Genomic DNA, 20,522 nt, shown 5'->3' with positions numbered 1-20,522 from the left:
CTCTCTCTCTCTCTTTCTCTCTCTCTCTCTCTCTCCACTCCCCCTCCTTCTTCCCACTCGCTCCTCCTCCCCCTCTCGCCCACAGCGTTTGGTGTTGATTCGAGCGGGAAGAGGGGGGTGGGTGGGATTGGAGGGGGAGACCATGACCTCCAGCTACGGGCACGTTCTGGAGCGGCAACCGGCGCTGGGCGGCCGCTTGGACAGCCCGGGCAACCTCGACACCCTGCAGGCGAAAAAGAACTTCTCCGTCAGTCACCTGCTAGACCTGGAGGAAGCCGGGGACATGGTCGCAGCCCAGGCGGACGAAAGCGTGGGCGAGGCGGGCAGGAGCCTGCTGGAGTCGCCGGGACTCACCAGTGGCAGCGACACCCCGCAGCAGGACAGTGAGTGAGGGGCGCGAGCCCAGGGAAGTGTGTGCCGGGGATCGAGGGCGGAGGCCCAGGTAGGGAGGCGGGAGCGCGCCCATGACCAGGGGAAGGAGGTCCGGGTTTTCTAGGAAAGGTGGTGGCAGCCGCCAGAGAAATGGCCGGTCAGCATATAGGGCGCAAGGGGCGAGGAAAAGAGGCTCCGCGGAGGGCGTAGCCGAGGCAGTCGGGGAAAGGCTCCGTGGCCGGGAACGCTCGGAGGCCTTGCGGTCTGGGGCAGGGACTCTGACCGCCAGGGACTTCCTTAAGCCCTCAGTCCCGGGCGAGCGCCGCTGCCACGACATCCGGCAGGCGGGGCGAACGGACTGGGCTCGGGAAGGGTCCTGCTGGGGCGCAGCCTGGAAAGCCAGCTCTGTCTGAGCACAGCAGCGGGTTAAGCTGCTGAGTGGGGTCGGGAAGGCTTCTCCCGGGTAGGTTGGAGTGCCCGGTGCGCAGGAGCCCCACTGCCGCTGCGCAGGCTGCCCACCCTGAGCGGGCACCCAAGGCCTGGCAAGCCGCGAGCAGCGCGGGTACGCCCGCCCTCAGTCCCTCCGGCTGCTCTCTGTCCCCTTCTTTCGCCTCCACCTGCTGATGGGTTTGAGACTTAGAAATCCGGTTGATTTGGGTAAAGTCAAGCGAAGCAAAGGGAATGTGCTTTAGAAGTAAATCTGAGATCCCCGTCCGGAATGATTCCGCACAAGAGGGAGACACCAGGAATCGCGGGCTTCATTGCTGAAGCTGGTGTCACGTTTGAGTAACTCTATCTGTTGGCCTCTAACCCTCCAGAAAAGCCTACGCTTAAGTGCCCGTCCCCATCCTCACCGACTGATATGGNCTTAATCTCAACTTCTGCAAACTGTTAAAAAAAAAAAAAAAAAGCGCCTGCCTTCCACGTTCCCAACCCCTAAATTAGTGAAACCAGATTGTCCTAATAGGACCTTTTGTTGGAAACACATGTAGTCATAAAAAGGTAGACGGAAAGTCAATTAGACACGCGCGCGCGCACGCACACACTCACAAGCCGCCGCTAAGTGTGTACCGGGCGCAGCTGGGCCCCGGGCCTGGCGGGATGCAAATGTACCACAGCGGCGCGGGAAATCGATTTGTCACAAAGGGAGAGGTGCAAACGCGGCGCGAAGGCCTACCCTCGCAATCCACCAGCCGCACTCCAGCGGGCCCAGCTTCCCCAACTCCTCCTCGCCCGAGGAACGCCCAGGAGAGAGGGAACATTTTCTGGGGCGCTCCCCGGTTGAATTCGTATCAAAATAATATCAGTTCCCCCTGTGTCTCAGCATTCGCGATAGTTATGGCGCCCGAAATGTCTTAAGCGGCACCACCCTGGGACCTCCGGTGCTGACACTCTGAATTTGAATTCTGCTCTCAATTAATTCAAGAGGGGAGCCAATTAAATAGATCGTCTTTAGGGTAGCCAGGAAATTTTTCTGTTTAGAGGGGAGGAAGGTGAAACCCAGAATCAACGGCGGTCACTGAGCCCTCTAAGCCGGATGCGAAGGCCGGTGGTGAATGTTAATTTTGCATGCAGGGGCAGGGGGCTGAGTGTCCTCCTCTTAAACTGTTGGATGAATGGATAGTTCAGTGACTCTCGCCCGCTTTCGGGCCACAGGCAGAAGACTTGGAGTTTGAGGTGTCAGGGAAATGGGCCAGTAAAGTCCAAGGCGCCAGGCTGCCAATGCCCCCGGGGCTGCAGATCTCCAGCTCTGCAGACCATGGGTCACCGTCCCCGCCGTGTATTTCGCCGGTGAAACCCTTTCCGCGGCTCGGAGCCTTTCTCCGTGCCTTGGATGCCCTGCGATCTTGCGTTTTGTTTCCCGACCTTATACTGGTGCACTCCATCGGAGTGTGGGGCCTCAGGCAGGTAGCGATGTGTCACACCAACCAGTCCGCTCTCCTTCCTTCCTCTTCCCAGGGGCGTCATTTTAGATTTTACAACACGAGTGCGTAAATCATCTCTAAACCAACAAGATGTCACCCCCCTCATGCCCTCTGCAAAATGGATCTTTTTATCAGAAGCAGCAGTGCATTTCTATTTCACCGACCCAGACCCGCTAGTTTTGACCCCTGCTCCGGGACAGCAGTCACCTTTGGCACTAAATGACAGCTATAGATTTTCAACTGCGAGTATCTCTAGATCATTTTGATTTTTCATTTTAAAAAGTATGTTTATTTTACAACCTTCTTTACCCTGTTTACCTGCTAGCTCTATTAGCTGGGCCTCACCAAAGCAGATCCCTAGCCCGGGGAGAGCGAACCCGGTTGTTGCAAAAGTCTTACTGCAGGATGCGGTGCGGGTTCCACCCTCGCCCCCCACCCCCATATGTCTCCAGCCCCTGGAGGTGCCCACTTTCTACCGCGTTTGGAATATGCATTTTCTTTTAACCCCTTAGAAGAGATGGAGTCATCAGAAGCATTATAAGGACCGACTTTTTGAAAATAGGGGAGTATTTACAAAGAAGGACATAAGGCTTGCTTGTGCTCTTGTGCTTATTAATTTTTTGCAAGGGTAGAAGAGTTTTTTTGTTGTTGTTTTTGTTGTTTGCAGCGGGTGGTGGTGGCAGATAGAGCATTCTCCTTCAAAGTAACACCACTGCCAGGGCTCAGCATCCTCTATCCAAGTCTTTGTTAGTTTAATTTCAGGACATTAAAAAAAAAAAAAAAGGTTTGGATAAGGGGCAAACTCCCTATGGCCATTTTGTGTCTAAACATTTGCAAAGCTACCTATAGGTGCACAGCATGACAATTGGAATGGGCTCACGCTCTTTGTTCAATTCTGTATTTTACTTTGATGAAGCCCAACAGTGATTTCCACAGTTTGGTGCTCTTTAGCTCCCCTTTAAACAAGATAATGAGGAGTATATATCAATAGCATTGTTATGTATCCAGGAGAACTTGAACTCTTGAAAAATCAAATATCTTGGTATTCAGGCTAACAATGCTCCATTAAAAACCAACACTCTCCAACAATATAAAACATCAACAAACTGCCACAGCCTTTCCCCCCCTAAACACCGTTTCTTATTAAACCAGGAAAAATGGAGATGCACTCACTGCCTACAAGACTAAGGATGGGTCTTTGGTGTTTATCAGCCAGCAGGTTTGTTTTGTAGCTGTGGAAGCTCTTGGAAAGACATTTCCACTGTGGTCTGATTATTAGCAGTTTCTTAGCAGTAATTGTATTTAATGCATCAAACTGGAGGATGTAGTCACACAAACAATTATGGCTTATTGATTATGGGTTTAAGACTTTAAAGATTACTATAGTTCACTGGCTCTGGAATTAATGATATTTCCTAATGAAAAAATATCTGAGAAGCCAGTTTCGGGGCTGATAGCCACTCCAGCACAGGGGACGGGGGATGAGAAATAGAGGTATAAATGGTTAAGAAAGTTTTATGAAAGAAAGAATATGTCAAAACAAATCAATTCCATGCACAAGTGACTTCTCAGAAGAGTCAGGACAGTCAGAGTCTTAAGGAGTCTGCAGCCCCGTGGTCCTCATAGACAGAAGTAGAACGTTCTTCCGGTACTGGATGCTCCAGCCCTTTTGCAGCACTGCGGAATGAGGAAGCTCTAATTCCTGAGAACTTTGGGGCTTACTTATTTTTATGTTACCAGTTCCACCAAGCTCAGCGTCAAATGAGGAATAAATTTGGAATATGTATGTTCATTTGAATCCCCACTATCCAAATTGTTAAAAAGATCTAGGTTGCTTTCTGGAGTTATTTGCAAGTGACTGGAAATTTTCTTAGCAGGCAAAGAAAGAAATAACACCCAAACTCAGATGCAGGAATGAAGCTTGCCATGGGGACTGAAGAGCAGTTTTTTGCGGGGGGCTCCCTTGTTGGGGGGAGTGAGTGTATGTGAAATAAGTACATGAGGAATTAATCCAATGAAGAATTTTAACTTTTAAAACACAACCCAAAGTATATTTTTTTGGTTTTAATTGTCCCGGTCCCTGTCCAGGAAAAGATGCAAACCCTCCCACCCAACCTCTGCCCTTTTCCTGCAAATTGAGGGGACTTTGTGTGGGGAACCACCAGCCTAGCCAGATGTGCTTCTTCTTGCCATCTCCCGTCGATAGGGGGCGCAACCCCCCAGATTGAGGTTGGGATGTTGCCCACTCTTAAAAACCCCTGGACCCAGGCAGGAGAGACAGGCTGAAAGACTCCTTTACATTAAGCAGCAAAACACGAGAAATAGAAATAGTGGGGAAACTCTTCGGGGACTATCTGAATCTATGTTACACACATGTTGACAGAAACATGGAGGGAGCTGGTAGGCCGCTGCCGTCCTCACCTCCTTTGAAATGAGGGTGATCAAGATTCCATCCTGAGCAGATGGGCAGCAGGAGGTAGAACAGACTACCGACCCTCTGGAGTCAGTAGCTACTAGAATGGGTGCCCAGGTTTCATGGGGAAAGAGAGGGTTTGACCCCATAGAGGGGTTTGTGTATTTGAACTTGTTTAAGGAAAGAGGGGCAAATGTTTAAGGAAAAGGGACAGACTGACAGATGGAGACCCGGCTGCCAAACTGCTGCAGAGACCCTGAGCCATCCGGAGCCTGGTTTTAGGCCATGGTGTTAGGGTAACCCTCCTTCCCCCCAAGAATAGTAATTGCCCCCGATTCTTGTGTGAACCTGAAACTTAAGCACCCAAGCCATTTTCAAATCTGATTCCTGCCCTCCAGTGATCTCCCCTTTCTGGGCAAGAGTTTCAAGGGACTTACAGGACAAATGAAGAAAAATTCTTAACCTCCTTTGTGAATTTTTTTTCTTACTGACATTGGGGGTCAACAAGATGAGGCAACCCTGGAGGAAACAAATCCACTGAATGAAGATATTGTCTTCTTAGCATAAATGGTGGTTAATACATACCTTCCAGGATAATCTGAGCTGGGCTGTACCCTAGAAGCAGGAGCATGGGCCAGAACTGTGAGGGAAATTGCTTTCCCACAAACGTTTGTCTGAGAGTAAGAACATTCACCCCATTCACTTAATTTCTCATCATCAGTCATGTCATTATAGTTTAAAGGACCTCACAGTGCTGGAAGGTGGTGTAGTTATGAATAAGCATGAAAACAGATGAGTGCTCTCCCAAACACTTAGAAGGAGGCCACATCATTCAAAGAGGACTCGGATCCATAACTTTAAAGCAAAGAGGCCCAACTCAATCAAAATCTGAGCTGGATGTGCTGTACTCAGTCAGTCTGACCATGGGCAAAGTGTGAGCCCTAGCCAGCACTTGAAGCACATGCAGAGAGCCACATTTCCTCAAGTTCCATGTCTTCTTCACACAAATTCAGTGTCTAAATATTTTATGATGGTTAACTTGCCGTAAGAATTTTCTTCAGACTAGAAACGTGTGGGGGAGGGTCTCTTCCACACTGTGCATCACAGCAAATAAGTTCACAGGTGATGGCCTTGTGTGCTGTGGCTCTGCCATCTTTGCTGTCTAGCTGAGAGTCACTTTTTAATTACAGAGTAATACCAAAGTGTGACATATGCTTATTTTTAGAAAAAGATACTATTTTACATCAAAATTCCCAAAAATTCTAATGAGAAAGAAAGGCCATCTGTAGTTCCTACCTGGAAGTAGATACAGTTGCCATTTTCATGTTTAATTTTGTACGCAATTTTGAATTTTATTGTATTAGCATTCATGATGACTGATTTTTTTAATCAGAAATTAATGTCATTTTTCAGATTGTTTTTTCCCCCAAATTAAGAAAAGACATAAACATAACTCACTTGTTCTCATCAGGAAAATTAAACAAACAAGCAAGCAACGGTAAACAGGTTTCCCAGGGTGACGGGGCTGAGGCATCATGGCCGGCTCCAGCCCTCCCAGGTTCTGGGGGAACGCTCTTCCAGCCCTGACGTCCTTCAGAGAAGCAGTTTCTTTTTCTTTTCCGCTTGTTCTAGCTGGGAGCTTTCCTAGACATGAGCACATGTCTCCTTTTGAAATCGGAAAAGCCTGCGTGATACCTAAAGGGCGTGCTGGACCCCACGTACAGGGCCTCAATTCACAAAACTGAGTGTTTAAATGGCTTGGTAAGGAAGAGCTCTCAAAATGACCACAAAGTGGGGGAGAACATATCATAAGGGACTGAACATTTTTTTCATTATTATTGACCCCGGATCTTGAATTTTCCTTTGTTAAATATCTTAAAACACATTTTTTTAAAGGAGGAAACAGCATTCATTTCTCTATGCTTTATAGAATGGTGATTATGATGATCAGTTGGGATAGTGGCATGTTCCAGGACATGGTCGTGTGTTTTCACAGAGAAAGAAGCACTTACAAAAATAAGGGTTGTGTGTTTTATCCAGACATGAATCTTTATTAAAGTGATGATTATAAGGAAGATATAATTTGGTCGGGTCCTGGGGATTTGAACCCAGGAGTGCTCTACCACTGAGCTACATTCCTATCCCTTTTTATTTTTTTATTTTGAGACAGGGTCTCACTAAGGTACTCAGTCTGGCTTTGAACTTGCAGTCTTCCTGTGTCAGCCTCTGGAAAAGTGTGCCTGACTAAGATATAAATTATTATTATGAAGTTTATCAAAAAATCATTTTCAGGCAAGTCGACATTAGAATATTTGCCAGATGAACACCAATATTTTATTGAGGGAAAGTATCAACAGGTGATATAAAATCATGTTGAACAAAATTTGAGTTTGAACAAAATAATGAATGAGATGCATCTTCTCTATGTTAGTAATTAATGTATCTCCTCATGAGAAGGGAGACAGAGAGTAACCACCATTTCTGAGAGTTTAAAACCACACTTGCCCAATAAACGTTCCTGCAGTTCTGCACGTTGCGTCTTCCTAAGGAAGGAAAGAAAGAGCCACCCGGAGAGCTGCTGGCCCGCAACCAGATGCGCTGCTCAGCAGCTCCAGGCCTCCGCATGGGGAGACCACAGGGTGAATCCACAACACATTTAAGAAATAAAATGTAATTTAGTTCATTAATCATGGAACTGAAATCTGCAGTTTTGCTAGACATATTTCAAACACCGAATCCCTTCTGACAAGAGAAACAGAAAATAATATCACTGCACACTTGACTCTAGCAGTCTGTTCTTAACTGCCCTCAGGGAGGAAGAGATTTTTCTGAGTATGATCGTTTTTTACTCAGAATATATGGGCCGCTATTTAAATTCTTATCTTCTCTCTTTCTCTCCCTTTTCTGGAACATTTTTCTTTCTTAGGGTGGCAAGAATATCTGTTTTCTGTACAGTTGGGTTTTTTTTGTTTGTTTGTTTGTTTTTGGTTTGAAGTTTCAGAGCTACCTTGAGCATGAAATTTCAAGGAAATTTAGCCTGTGTTGGGGTAGGCCTTGAAGTACAATCTTTTTATCTCAATTAATATACTAAAGCTGCTGGCTTGTTAGTTCCTTTCCGAAATTACTTGTGTGAACTGATAACTTCCTTTGTCATAAAGTGTTAATTAATATTATGAGAGATAGAGTGAGGTGTATAAAACTACTTCACAAACTTTAAGAATGTAAACAAATACCATTATGTTTTAAAAAGCCAGTTCTGAGAAGTAGGAAAAGTCAGTATAGTTATTTTCATCTTACGGTCAGGAAAACTGTAGCTTGGAGATTTTGAGTGGGCTATTGTGAATTGACATGTACCATTTCAGTTGTCTGCACCACACCCCACTTTTGAGGTCAACCAGATTCTTTTCGATGCATTATTGTCTAGTGACCAGTGTGAGTTAACCAGTGTGAGTTAGGATGAGGAGTCCAGCATGCCACCTTGCTGTGCTGTGCAAGTATTTTTAGACTGAACGGACTCACATTCCTCATTATAAAGAAGGCGTATGATTGCTGTGGCTGTCTTCCCCAGGGGAATGCAGTAGGCCAAGAAAAGGTTGCGTTCAGGAAAATTTGAATATTTGAAAAATAAATTTGAATATTTGAAAAATAAAGGGATAAATATATGTGACTAAGAATAAAGGGATAAATATATATTAAATAGCTAAATATATATACCACAGGGATCCATGGAGCATTTTCTAAATTAAATTATCAGTAAAGATCAAAAATATAAGAATGCATTTCATTAGAGTTATACCAAACTCTCAAAAAGCAAGAAACCTTTGGGGTTGGGAGTGTAGTTAAGCGGTAGAGCATGTGCTTAGCATGAATGAGGCCCTGAATTCAATTCCCAATGCAAAAAATATTAAAAATTAAAAGGAGGAAAATCTTTACTGTTGATTTATGGACATCAGGAGTTTCCATGTGTTTCACTCTGAGTTCAGAGAATTCTGTATGACACCCTGGCCCCACCATTTATTTGCCAGTTGATTTAAGACAATTTTCTGCATATCAGTGTGCTCATGGATAAACTGGCATATTAATATCTGTTGCACAGTTTCACGGGAGGAATGAGACAAGGGACACTGAGCCCTCCACCCTCTCCTCTTCCCACTGAAAGTGTCAGGTAGACGCTTGCCTTTCTCTAATTCTCCACTGAGCCGGCGTCTCTGACAAGTACCACTCCTTCCAGGCTCGGATGGACAGTCAGTGTGGTTTCTCAGACACTGCTGGAGGCTGATACTGCTCCTGGAATTGTAATATTCCCATGCGCTAGGTCCCACTCACACAGCGTGTCACTGAAGAGCGGCTAGACATCGGTTTTTAATCTGCAGTTAGAAGCTGGTGCCTTGTGACTCTTAGCAAAGCCCTCAAGGCCCCACAGTGAGAGCCAAGCAAAGGCTGGAGCTTTCTGAGAAGGGTCCCCACCCTCTGTCTGTCCAGGGTGAAACAGTCCTGCAGCTTTTGCGCTTCAGATGACATGGTCCTTTTCTGTTCCAACACTGCAGTCTCTCCTGAGGAAGACTGATCCCTTCCTTCTATTTAGCTTCCGGATTTTGTAGGAACTACATGATACATGCTGAGGACACAAGCATCAGCCCGACATAGCAGTAAGTTTCCTGATAGGTCACGTTACCTTCTCGCTGTAGTTTAAGACCTCCAGCGTAGCTCTAACTCACCACTCCACTGAGGTTCCTGTGGGGTTTACTTAATTTTGTACCTCAATGATACAATTACGTATACAGCTGCCATTCTTCTTCCAATTCAGACTTCCTAACCAGTTGAATAAGACAAACATTCTGTCCTCAGTTTGATGTGTAACTTGTTTTTGAACATATCATTTTGAAATCTGATATGCGAGGTCATATAGACTGCATTTCTATACCATGAAGCATCCAGAACCCTATTTTTACCAAGCAGTTAGCAATCAAGTCTCCCTGGCATTCTTGGGTAATACATTGGCTTAGCTAACAGCTGTGGTCCATGTGGAGCAAACCAGTCCCTGTGGGTGAGGCACTGGAGACAGTTTATTGCAAAGCTGGTGTTCTAGTGTCTAAGGAAGCGACTGACCACGAGGCCATTTAGGATCCAGGCAGCCAGCCCTGAACATGCTAAGTGGTGTTAGACACAACTCTGTTGGGAACAAGCAGTTCTGACGTGGAAAAGTGCGTGTGCTGCCTAAAAATGCTGATTTTCTTGGCTCTAGCTCTTACGGTCTGCTTGGTGATGTGGGTAGCTCTGGGTTACTGCTCTCCTTGGGAGAGCAGGGGCCCTTCCTCATCTGGGGAAATCTGTCTTCAGCCTTGGTTTTCTTCAGTACTTTCTTCTGTCTATATTGCTCCCACAAGCAATTAATTTCTCATGACTCAGATACAGAGAAGTAACAGAGCACCTTCCCTAATGTGCTTGTGTCCTAATCCTCTATGTCTTCAGAGTGGGGCCCAAATCACTTCTTTGGAATGAATGGAGGCATCTTAAAATGAAGATTCCAGGGCCCGATCCATACCCAGTAAACCAGAATCTCCAAAATGTGTGCATTTCAAATATCCCAGGTGATCTCTATGTACCTCAAAGTTTGAAAACACTGACCTAGACCTCTCTTCCATAACGATTGGTATCGAATGAGTATTTCCTATGACGTCAACTAAGTCTTGTGTGTTCTTCTGTTGTTGTTTTACTCTCCCTAAGAGTTGGTCTTGTGCCTTTAGTGCATGTAGTTTTGAAAACAACGGCAGAGAGGCAGACAATTTATAACTCAGAGCACTTGTCATGGGGTTTTTCCTACTAAATGTGGCTAACAATTATTGAATAAATGAATATATGAGCCAATAAGTGAGAAATAAAGAGCATCAGCCCAGCCTTTACAAGTGCCTGGCAGTGTCCTAAGCACATTGCAAAGAAAAAATGTAAAAATCCCAAGGCTGATGTTAGGCAATGGCTGTCTCAGCACTTAGAAGAAAAATCATATATTGAAAAAGTGGCAATCGCTCACAAGGATCCTAGTATTTGCAATTTAGTTTTAAGTGTAAGTTCTCAGATCAAAGTACACCACATGAATGAGTTAAAGGACAGTACTTTCGATTTTATAAACTACTTCCATGCTTTCAGATGGTTGATAAAGCACAATTTTTGTAATATTTTGAAATTTGGTTACCTATTTTCTATGTGGTCTGATACAGCCAATTTTTAATTTACCTCTTTTCTAGATGTGGACTTATAAAATGGATGTAAATGAAATTTAACCATAGCTTTTGGAAATGTACCTTGTTTAATGACAATTGAATTTATTCTCTTAAGTTGGCACATACTAAGGTTATATTTTAGTTATCACCTTTTAAGGTATGCTCCAGGGCTCTTGTCCTAAACTTATTATTTTCTATTCAATATCAGGTAGCATCTAATGAGGTCTGTATAGTTGCAGACTGCTGTCCAAAGGGTCTGCTTGTTGGCCTGTCTTAACCGATAGACCACTGGACTGATTTAAAGGTATTCTGTTTAGAAAAGCAGGAGGAGGGTGATTTAGTAAGCTCAGAGGAAGAGAACAAGAAAGGACAGCCCTTGCAGAGATGAAAAGGGGCCCGAACCAGAGGCGAAAGGCTCTCCTGGAGCCAGTCTGAACCACTACTGAGTTATAGGCCTCTCCTCCCTCTGGGATCCTTTGGTGACATGAACTTTGCTCTAGTGGTTTATGACGTCACTGGAGCCCCTTGGTGGAATTACAGCTTCATAATTCACAGTAGGCTCTTGTTTATTTTAGGTTGAATCATTTGTAGAGCACACTGGCTGCACCCCCAGGAGCTGTGTGCTCACACTCCTGCAGGCCTCCCTGTGGCACAGCTGAGTGCGTCAGAGTCACCCAGTGTCATAGCACCCTGTACAAGCCTGGCAGGTGCTGCGTTTGGTTGGCTGTGTTGAAAGTCAGCCCAGCCGACTCACCTCCTCAATGAGTCTTCTTTTTGGGGAGCAGTTGCCAAAGATAGATACTGGCTTAAGTCCACTTTTCTGAGTAGCAAGCCTAATGCTTCCATAGGAAGTAATTCCCCATGTGAGACTGACTTCCACAACGGAACCGTGAAACATGGCTCCAGTGGACCCCTGGGTATGCAGAGGTATCAATGAGACAAGGGTTCCTGAGTAAACAAGGAGACTCTGGGTTTTCCTCCATATTTCTTTGTGTTTGGCTCCAATAGCTCAGAATTGATTTCACTTAACAGAACCTTGGGGCCTCCCAAGGGGAGAAGGGGACTAGAGGAAAGAAATTAAGATTTACTAGTATTCCAGGTAGAGTGGTGGGTGATTTATACCAATCATGTTATTTAACTTTTCACAATCATACTGGGTGGTGGATTTTATCAGCCTCAGTTTATAAAGAGGACCCTGAGGCTCAGAGGAGGCTTAATTTGCCAAAAGCTTCAAAAGCAGCTACCAACAAAGTCAGAACTTGTCTTGGCCTCTCTGGCACACTGTATTCCATTTTCCTCTTATTTATCTTCCAGTGGCTAGAAATCAGAAGGCAGTAGTTCCATTGAGTTGCTTTTCTGTGGCATTATTCATTGAAGTACAGGGCTACTATATCTGGGGCACAAGGCTGTGTATTGGATCTACAAATTTAAAAATGCAAATAATCCTCAGAAAATGATATCTTTGGGCGGGAGGGAAGCTTCCTGATGGCCCTAGATGTTTTGATGTCAGTTAAATAGCAAAATTGAAGTTAATTACAGGGCTGAGTGAACTTAAATGAAGGAGTTTGTTGGAAGACAACACTGGATGATAAACAGGGGTGAGCCCCAGTCTGAGGGCTTTCCTGAAAGTGAGAAGTTGATTTTGACCATTTTCCCCCCATGCTGGGGATTCAAGGCAGGGCCTCAGGCACACTAGGCAAATGCCCTAACACTGAGTCACACCCCCAACTCTTGACAGTGGTTTTTCCAAACAGTATGATTGGAACATGCTACCAAGCCCCTGTGAGCCCGTAACCCTGTGGATAGGAATACCAGCATATCTTCTGGACATGTCCCTAGAATACTGATTGCACCAGCTGTGTGTTGGTCTACCAAGGTCCTGTTTAGGTCAGCTCTAATGCTGGATTTTAAGACACTGGAGAAAAAGTGACAGGTTTTTTTTTTTTTTTTTTGGTTGTTGTTTTTTGCTGTAGGAATGAGTCTTTTAAAGTTATGAATTGAATTTTGTTTGAAAGATTCAGATCATCACTTCTAATTTGGCTTTTAAGAACTAGAAATCTGTTCATTCAGACGCAGTGTTCTAAGTGGTGATGAGGTTCCCAGGCAGCCTCTAGGTGACTAATGAGGGTATGATTTTCACCTGTAGTGTAGATAGAAGCAGCTGGGGTGTCTGCATCCTGGAAGAAGTGGCTTTGTGGCTCAGCGATGAGGAAGAGAGGGATGGTTCTTCCCTCTATTGGTATAGGACCCACGTGGGGCAAAATTTAAAAGTGGATGCATTTAATCTCTGGGCAGACTTCATAATACTCCCTTGCCTTGGCCACCAGTATCTGAGTTAAGTGTGTGCATTGTCATGTGGCATGGTGCCATGGTTCCTTTAAGAATGCCAGTGAGGCTTTGGGGCCTTGCTGATTTTGAGTTTGACCATGTCTCCCTGTGCTGGGGATTGAAGCCAGGGCCTCATGCACACTAGGCAAAGTTAGAACACTGAGTCACACCCTCAGCCCTTGAGGTGAGTGATGGGGAAAAGAGGAGGAGCAGGTTGGATCAAGAACCTCAGGAGGGGACATGTGTGTGAGGCTCTCCCTCTTCTTAGGGTTCCCTGTGAGGAAGATAGACACAGAACAGTAGCTAAGTGGGAAGACCTGTCGTGAACTATCATCATTTGGGTGAATGATGTACATGGACAGCCCACCTACCCCCGTGCGTGCCCTGTTTTCTGGGACTTGCTGCTATAACAAATGGGAGGCCTGGGTTGAAGTCTGTGCCTGGGAATGTTGCACAGGTGCAGAAGCCCACAGGGCAGGAACAGCCCTGTCTGTCCAGGGAGCAGACAGGAGGTGAAGGTGGCCGGAGCGGAGCAAGTGATGGGAGTTGGAGAGAAGACGAGGGAGAATGTGCAAGAGGGCGGTGGCAGGCGCTTGAAGGTGGAGGACCTAGGACTAGTTCTAAGGTCAGCATGGGGCACCACTGGGGACATCTGAATTGTGGAGTGTGGAGTGTGCTTTGGTTTTTCAAAGAACCACCTGCCTGCTGTTGGAGTGTGGATGGTAGAGGAGCAGGAGAAGCAGCCGAAAGGTTTTTACAAAAGCCAGGAGAGAGGGTGGTCTCCTGAACCAGCTGTAAGGACCATGTCCTGATCAGAGTGGGGGGCGCCCCAAGGAGGCACTACTCAGGGGCTCAGGAGGCTAAAGGGAGCTGGCTGAGCTTGGAGATGAAGGAGAGAAGAGGGGCCATTGTCACCAGGGCGTGCAGCCTGGCCCAGGGGACTCGCTCAGGCCACTCATTCTCTCAGCCTCATCTTTTCTGTTTCTCTCAAACTTCTAAGCCTCTCCATGGGAGTATTGGCCAGAGGAGGCAGAGCGGTTGTATACAATTTACGTACTGCCTGGGTTTTTCTCAGAGGAAGCATTCTGTTTTAAATTCTGCAGAAGCAGCCTCTTTGTAATTTATGAAAACATGGGAACATACCTTGCTAAAGATGGCAGTTCAGATGTGTGAAGTAGTATAAGGGAAATGTCTTAGGAATTTACCCGCGTTTCCTAGGCCTGAGCCCCTCCACTTTCAGGTGTGTGTTAATGGAGCCAAAGGTCAGAAATTAAGTCTTTTCTCCAAACAGTGAAATTGAAATCATAGTCAAAGTCAATCTGATTTTGATGGGTCAAAATCAGAAAATGTTGCCTACCACTGGCTATTCTGCTAACAGATACTGTGTTCAGGGGTGCAGCACTTTGGAGGATCTTGAAGAAGTGTGTGACACACCCTGTTGCCAAAGCAGCCAGTCATGTGGTTGGGGAGATGAACCTAATGCCCAGCTCACATGTCCCCGCCCGCCCCCCAGGTCCTTGAACCTGCTCCTCCTCCATCGCCATCACTCACCTCAAGCCCCCGCCTGGACCCAGCTCACAGTTGGCACAGCAGCTATCCCGGCTCTTCACTCTGTGCCTGTATCTAGGTCCGTCTCCCTCTGCTCGGTCACATCCCTCCTTGGAGTTGCTTACAGATGGAACTTTCTATGTCCCTGAAGTAGTTCCAGACTGGAAACTCCAACCTGTAAGAAGTCACTAGTTGGAAACTATCAGAAGAAACTATTTGTTCAGCTTTTCAAGAAGCCTTTGAGACTCAGCTATCTTAAGCATTCTGCAGCTTGGAGCGCCGTGAAGGAGTCAAGAAGTGCCTTACTGTCTTGTGTTTCTCAGTGTTCTGAACCTTCCAGCACTTTCCAAGATTTAAAAAATAATTTGGCAAATGACAAGTTGTAGTCAGCATAAACCTTAAATTATGCAATGGATTAAGAGAAGCTCAGTAGTTGGAAGGAAAAGCTGGACTTCATCTAAATTGAACCTTGGAATGAGATAATAGTCATCCGACTTCAGAATGACAATTTAGAGCCTATCAGTTTATTGACTCCTCAGCACAGGAAATTTAATCAATATTTTTCCTAAGGCTGAAATATTGGCTTAGGTTAGGGCTTATCTGAGGTTATTTGAGGCTCCTTCCTCTCTTCCTCTGAGCTCTCACAGATGTCTTCATCAATGAAAACAGGAACAGAGGAAATTGGGTCAGGATGAGCCCCAGTTTCCACTGTGGCTGGACCCACCAGGCCTACTCATCTCCTAATGCAGGACACAGGAGGCTGGTCAGGCTGAGAAGCCAGTTAGTGTGGGATCTGACTTGGAAGTCCTTTCAGAGGGCCATTCAAGTTTGGAGTAGCAGCCGAGTGGTCAATCTCAGCTTCTCAGCAAGACATTGGAATCCAGGGGCTGTGTGGGCGATCTGTAAGACCATGCATGTGGGAATTGAAGTGCTCTCACCCAATCTTGGAAATCTGAAAAGTATTCATTTTGATAGAAGGAGACTAAAAGAATTTAGAGTATATGGAGTTGGAAAATCTATATTTCAGTGCTGCCTGGTTCTGCCTATGGATGCCACCCTTTGCTCCATGACTGTCTAAATGATAATCTCTGCTTGATTTCTTTCTTTCTTTTTTTTTAAATAATAATCTTGGGGTCTCAAGGGAAAAGACTATTAAGGAAAGGTTGTGTATAGTTTGAGGTCTGATGAACATTTCTATAAAGTTCTAGTGTAATGTGAGGGTAACAAACTGCTGTGGACTCAGAGGCATGTTTTTCACATCTTGCAGGGATGCAGAAGGAAAGGCTTCTGGAGGAGGCAGTGTTTGAATGGGACTTGAGGGTAGTAAATTTTTAGAAATTTATTCATTAGTGCATTATAGTTATACCTATTGGTGGGGTTCACTTGGGCAAACTCTTAAATGCATACAAGGTAGCTTTCTTCATCTCAATTCCGGTACTTCCCTTTTCCCTTTTACTTTCTTTCTAACAAGTGAGAATAGTGTGAGTAAAGAACAATGCAGACACCAGCGAAGCAAATTCAACATGACATGTACCTGTTCAGTCCCGCCAGAGCCCTCCTGGGGCTGAAGCTGGGGCCTTGTCAGAGCTGTCCTAGCTTCCCTCTGTCACAGCTAAGAGTCTAGACCCTCCACCTCCAAGGCTGCCCATCAGGTACCTTTCACCAGCTTTCAACTCACTTAAAAATGATTTGAACAGCACTACATTTAAGAAAAAAGAAAAGGCCTGGCAGATTTTTAGTTAAGGGCAAAAAACAAAACAAAACAAAAAAAACAAGTTGATGTTTGTGTCCCAGATATTTTTTCAAAATATAGTTTGGTAAGTGGAGAATGGCATCTTGGGAAAAATGTGGGCCCAGAAGACCAAACTCCTAAAGGGGCAAAGGCGGGCAGCTCTGCATTATGACCCTGTTTTCCTTTAAAAGGAGCTATGGCAGCCCTGGAGATGAGGGAGAAGGAGGGAAGGAGGACAAATGGGGAAGAGAATTCCCGTTCAAGAAATCCCGTGGTTTTCAGCAAGGTCAAAAGTCTGAGAGCTCTGTAGTGCCTTGGGGACTGGGACTAAGAAAATGTGACTTGCCAAGGTCAGGATTCCTGACACAGATTCAAATTCTAGCCTTAGGGGGGTAGTATTTCATGAGAACAGAGGAAGAGGTGGCATGAATAGATGACATTTCACATGGGTAGGAGACAGGCAGCCCCGCACTTGTGCAGTGATTCCAGGAGAGACCTTTCCAGAACAAACAGAGTCACCTCTTAATTGCCTGCATCTGGATTCCCCACTTCATGGATTCTTTGAACAATCCACAGTTGACATGTCTAACTTACACACTCTGTAGCTTCTTCATGATCAGTCTACACCATGAGAGTCCAGTACCACTTGCAAACTATACCCAGGCAAAACTGGTGAGAAATGTTAACCCAGGTTCATAAAAATGGAGAAACTATATAGTGTTTTCTAAGGATCAATACACGAAGCTTTTTGACCCTGTGTTGTCTTGGGGAGTGGAACCAGCCTTCGTGGAGTGTTTATTCATGGTCACGCTTTGTTTCTCTTCATTATTCGGAATAAAGGAGAATTCACTGTGCACTTTTCCATCCCCAAATGCAGGTCTTCTAGGTCTTCTTACTCAGAGTTGCCTTTTTCAGAGTAACCCCAAAGTTAAACAAGAAGCACAATTTCTATTAAAATCACAGCTTTTTTTTTTTGAAGGTCACCAAGCCTGCCTTCCTTTCTTCCCCCCTCCCTCCTTCTTTCTTTCTTTTCTTCTTTATCAAGTCAGAGTACAGTGAGTGAGGATATAAACACTTTAAACCCATATGAGAAAGACCCTTAGGCTCCGGAGAAACCCACAGGTCTCTTGCTCGCAAATCTCCTTCCCCAGCCTCCTAGAGGCCGTCTCTGCGGGACTCAGGGTGCCCCATGACTTTTGCAGATCCTCTCCTTTCTTCCCTGTCCTAAGCCAACAGTGGACGAGCTGGCTCTGTGGGAGAAGCAGGACTCGTGGTGCAGATGTGGGTTTGGGAAGCATTCTTTCCCTGGGCTTTTTTGTTCTGCAGAGCTGTTCTCTGAGCCTCCCTTCCCTTTTCTCTAAAATGAGCCCCGTTGGCTCCCTTGGAGTGTGTTCTTGTGGGCATTAAATGAGATAATACCTTGACTGTGGTCAGTATTGTGCCTGGCATGTAGCTAATCTTTGTCAAATGAAAGTTATGTTGTAATAAGTACTTGGATCTTATTTTATAATTGAACAGACACTATGGAGTCTTTTATCACTCAGCCATAAAAGCTATGTGAATATTTCCTTGAAATATTTGTAAACATCTGGAAACAATTTAGTCTGAGGACACTTTAGGTAACTAAAGGGAGTCATTCTCCAAATGAATATATAGTCTCAGAAGGCTCTGAGGTCAAAGAGCAAGTGACCAAATACTTCTGCTCAATCCAAAAAGCTGTGGTGAGAGAAAAGGGGAAAAGAACAGAGGATGAAAGACTGGGAAAGAGAAATGGATTTTGCTTCAAGCTAAGCGTCAAGATATTTAGATTGAGAAAAATGTGTTTCTTATTCTCTGATTCAGAAGCCCAAGCATCAAGGCTACACAACCATTTACTTGCTGTGTGACCTCCAAGTTCATTGTTAGACTTCTCCAAAAGTCACTGATATGATTATTTTTCTATTAACCTAGAGATCTTGAGAGATAAAATAAATCCTAGAGCTCTCTGTTGACTTTGGAGCCAGAAAGCAACATAAAATAGGGACTTAAAGAAACATTAGCACTCAGAGTACAACGTGGGTCAGAAAAGGGCAATGTCACAGAGTGCTGATACTTATTTCTGTAACGGGACAATATTAGGGCAGAAAACTTGAGTATGATTTTTTCTGTTTTTTTAAAAATTGCTTTTATTCAGCTAATCCATTTGAAAATCAATATGCTGCTTTAGATTTACTCTGAAAGATAACACAAAGTCAGGTATTTTCAATGGCTCATAATTTTTTTTCTTGAAAATCGTTTAATATTCATGCTTTTGTTTATACAGACTATAGAGATTTATTTACCAGTAAAATTTTGTTTTTAAAAATGAGAGCTCTTATTTACATAGCTAAGTGAGGGCATTTAAATGAACCTCCTACCCTCTGCTGACTGTTCATTTCATAAAGAAAAAATAATATGACTATATGCTCAGAAGAAAACAAGTGAAGAGCTCACCATGTTGTACTTAATTTTCCCCATTTTTCTGGTGGAACTTGAAAACTTTGTTGTTGTGTTTAGTGGGAATATTTGGTTGAGGTGTGATTTTTTTGCTTCCTATTATTGAAAGTCAGTTGATGATTTTATAATGACTCAATTCAAGTACAAAGATCTTATTATTCTTCAGTTGTGCATCTTTTGGATTTTGGTTCTGTGACAAAAGAATTGTCGTCAGTATATGTTGCAACTGATGGGACATTTAAAACCAGGTGCAGGGTGATCTGGGCTCAGTGCAGACATGTGAGACCTTTTGTCAGGAACCATTGACTCAAGTCTTACTTCACCCACGGCTCATACCTTTTCCTCATCCGATGGCTCCCAGGCTCAGAAACCCCGACTTCCTGAGGGCAGTGATAGGGACCTTGATTTATTTTTTCTATTAAAAATAGCCTAATAAAAATGTGTGCTTACTGTTCTCTCCACAGACAAGAGAAGCTTCAAGCTCTTTTGGTTGGATTGATATTGATTCTGTGACTCTGTGGAGAGGAGTCACAGAGAGTCCTTTGGTCATGGTGGGGCACACGGAGGAGCTGCATGAATGGCATTTCTGGCTGTCACAGGCTCAAGTGGGAAATTTTGACTTTACATAATGCAAATGACAAAATATTTTATTTAGTAGATTTTTTTATTTAGTAAAACATATTTTATTAGTTGGAAAGGTTTTAAATGTGGAACCCATGGGAGAAGACCGTGGAGCTGACAAGATGGAGAACATTCATTTTTGTTTTTATAAAGATGTCAGTGGAAACAAGTCTGTGTTTTGAGAGGAGGGTTTGTATCTTTAATTTTGCTTGTGAATATATATTTAGGTCAAGATACATGATTTTTTAAGCTTTCAGTGTATCCTCAAGATTATGATATTTATTACCCTAAAAACAAAAATCATTTTCATCTCCCAGGTATTTTTCTTGCATTTGGGCACCAGGTGGCGACATGGGGTGGGGCGGGGCGGGGCGGAGGGTGCATGGGGCACAGAGTTGGAGTCACAGCTATGGAGGAAGAATGTGGAGAGCAAATGGATCAGATTTAACGTGTGTGTGTGTGTGTGTGTGTGTGTTTGATTAAAGACACAAACCTTCCTCAAAAGAAAAAAAGGGAAAAACCTTGTGAAGATTTGGTTACATTTAAAAAAATTTTTTTTTAGTTGTAGATGGACTGAATACCTTTATTTATTTATTTTATGTGGTGCTGAGGATCCCAGTGCCTCCCACGTGCTAGGTGAGCGCTCTACCACTGATCCACAACCCCAGCCCCTGTTACATTTTGACTAAGGTGTAGGAGCCTTCCTCATCTGAATACTAAGCAGTTCTCAGTGGATTCTGTACAGTAGTCACTTGAAAAGTCCAGGGGCTACAGTTCTCTAGCCCCCGCTGGCCGTTCTGATCCACCTTTGTCATGTACCAGGTCCTTGCTCCTCTTCTTCCTCCTTTAACTCAGCATCCACCGAAAGCCTTCCATGTCCCATGCAC

At 44.6% G+C, this 20,522-nt stretch overlaps 1 protein-coding gene across 2 annotated transcripts in view; it reads left to right on the top strand.

The window, feature by feature from the left end:
- Positions 1-8: 8 nt before the first annotated feature.
- Positions 9-20,522, top strand: part of Prrx1 (paired related homeobox 1) — a 63,691-nt gene continuing 43,177 nt past the window's right edge. Inside the window, exon 1 of one of the 2 annotated variants that reach the window (XM_015491633.2) lies at positions 9-383. In XM_015491633.2, coding sequence (XP_015347119.1) covers positions 143-383 — 241 coding nt within the window. In that variant the 5' untranslated portion in view covers positions 9-142. The remainder of the gene's footprint in view (positions 384-20,522) is intronic. The other variant, XM_048810051.1, reaches the window with a different exon arrangement.

This window comes from Marmota marmota, unplaced genomic scaffold (genome assembly GCF_001458135.2).
Source record: "Marmota marmota marmota unplaced genomic scaffold, marMar, whole genome shotgun sequence".
NCBI lineage: Eukaryota > Metazoa > Chordata > Mammalia > Rodentia > Sciuridae > Marmota > Marmota marmota.
The sequence above is the reverse complement of the archived record's forward strand: the minus strand, read 5'-3'. Positions and strand labels throughout refer to the sequence as shown.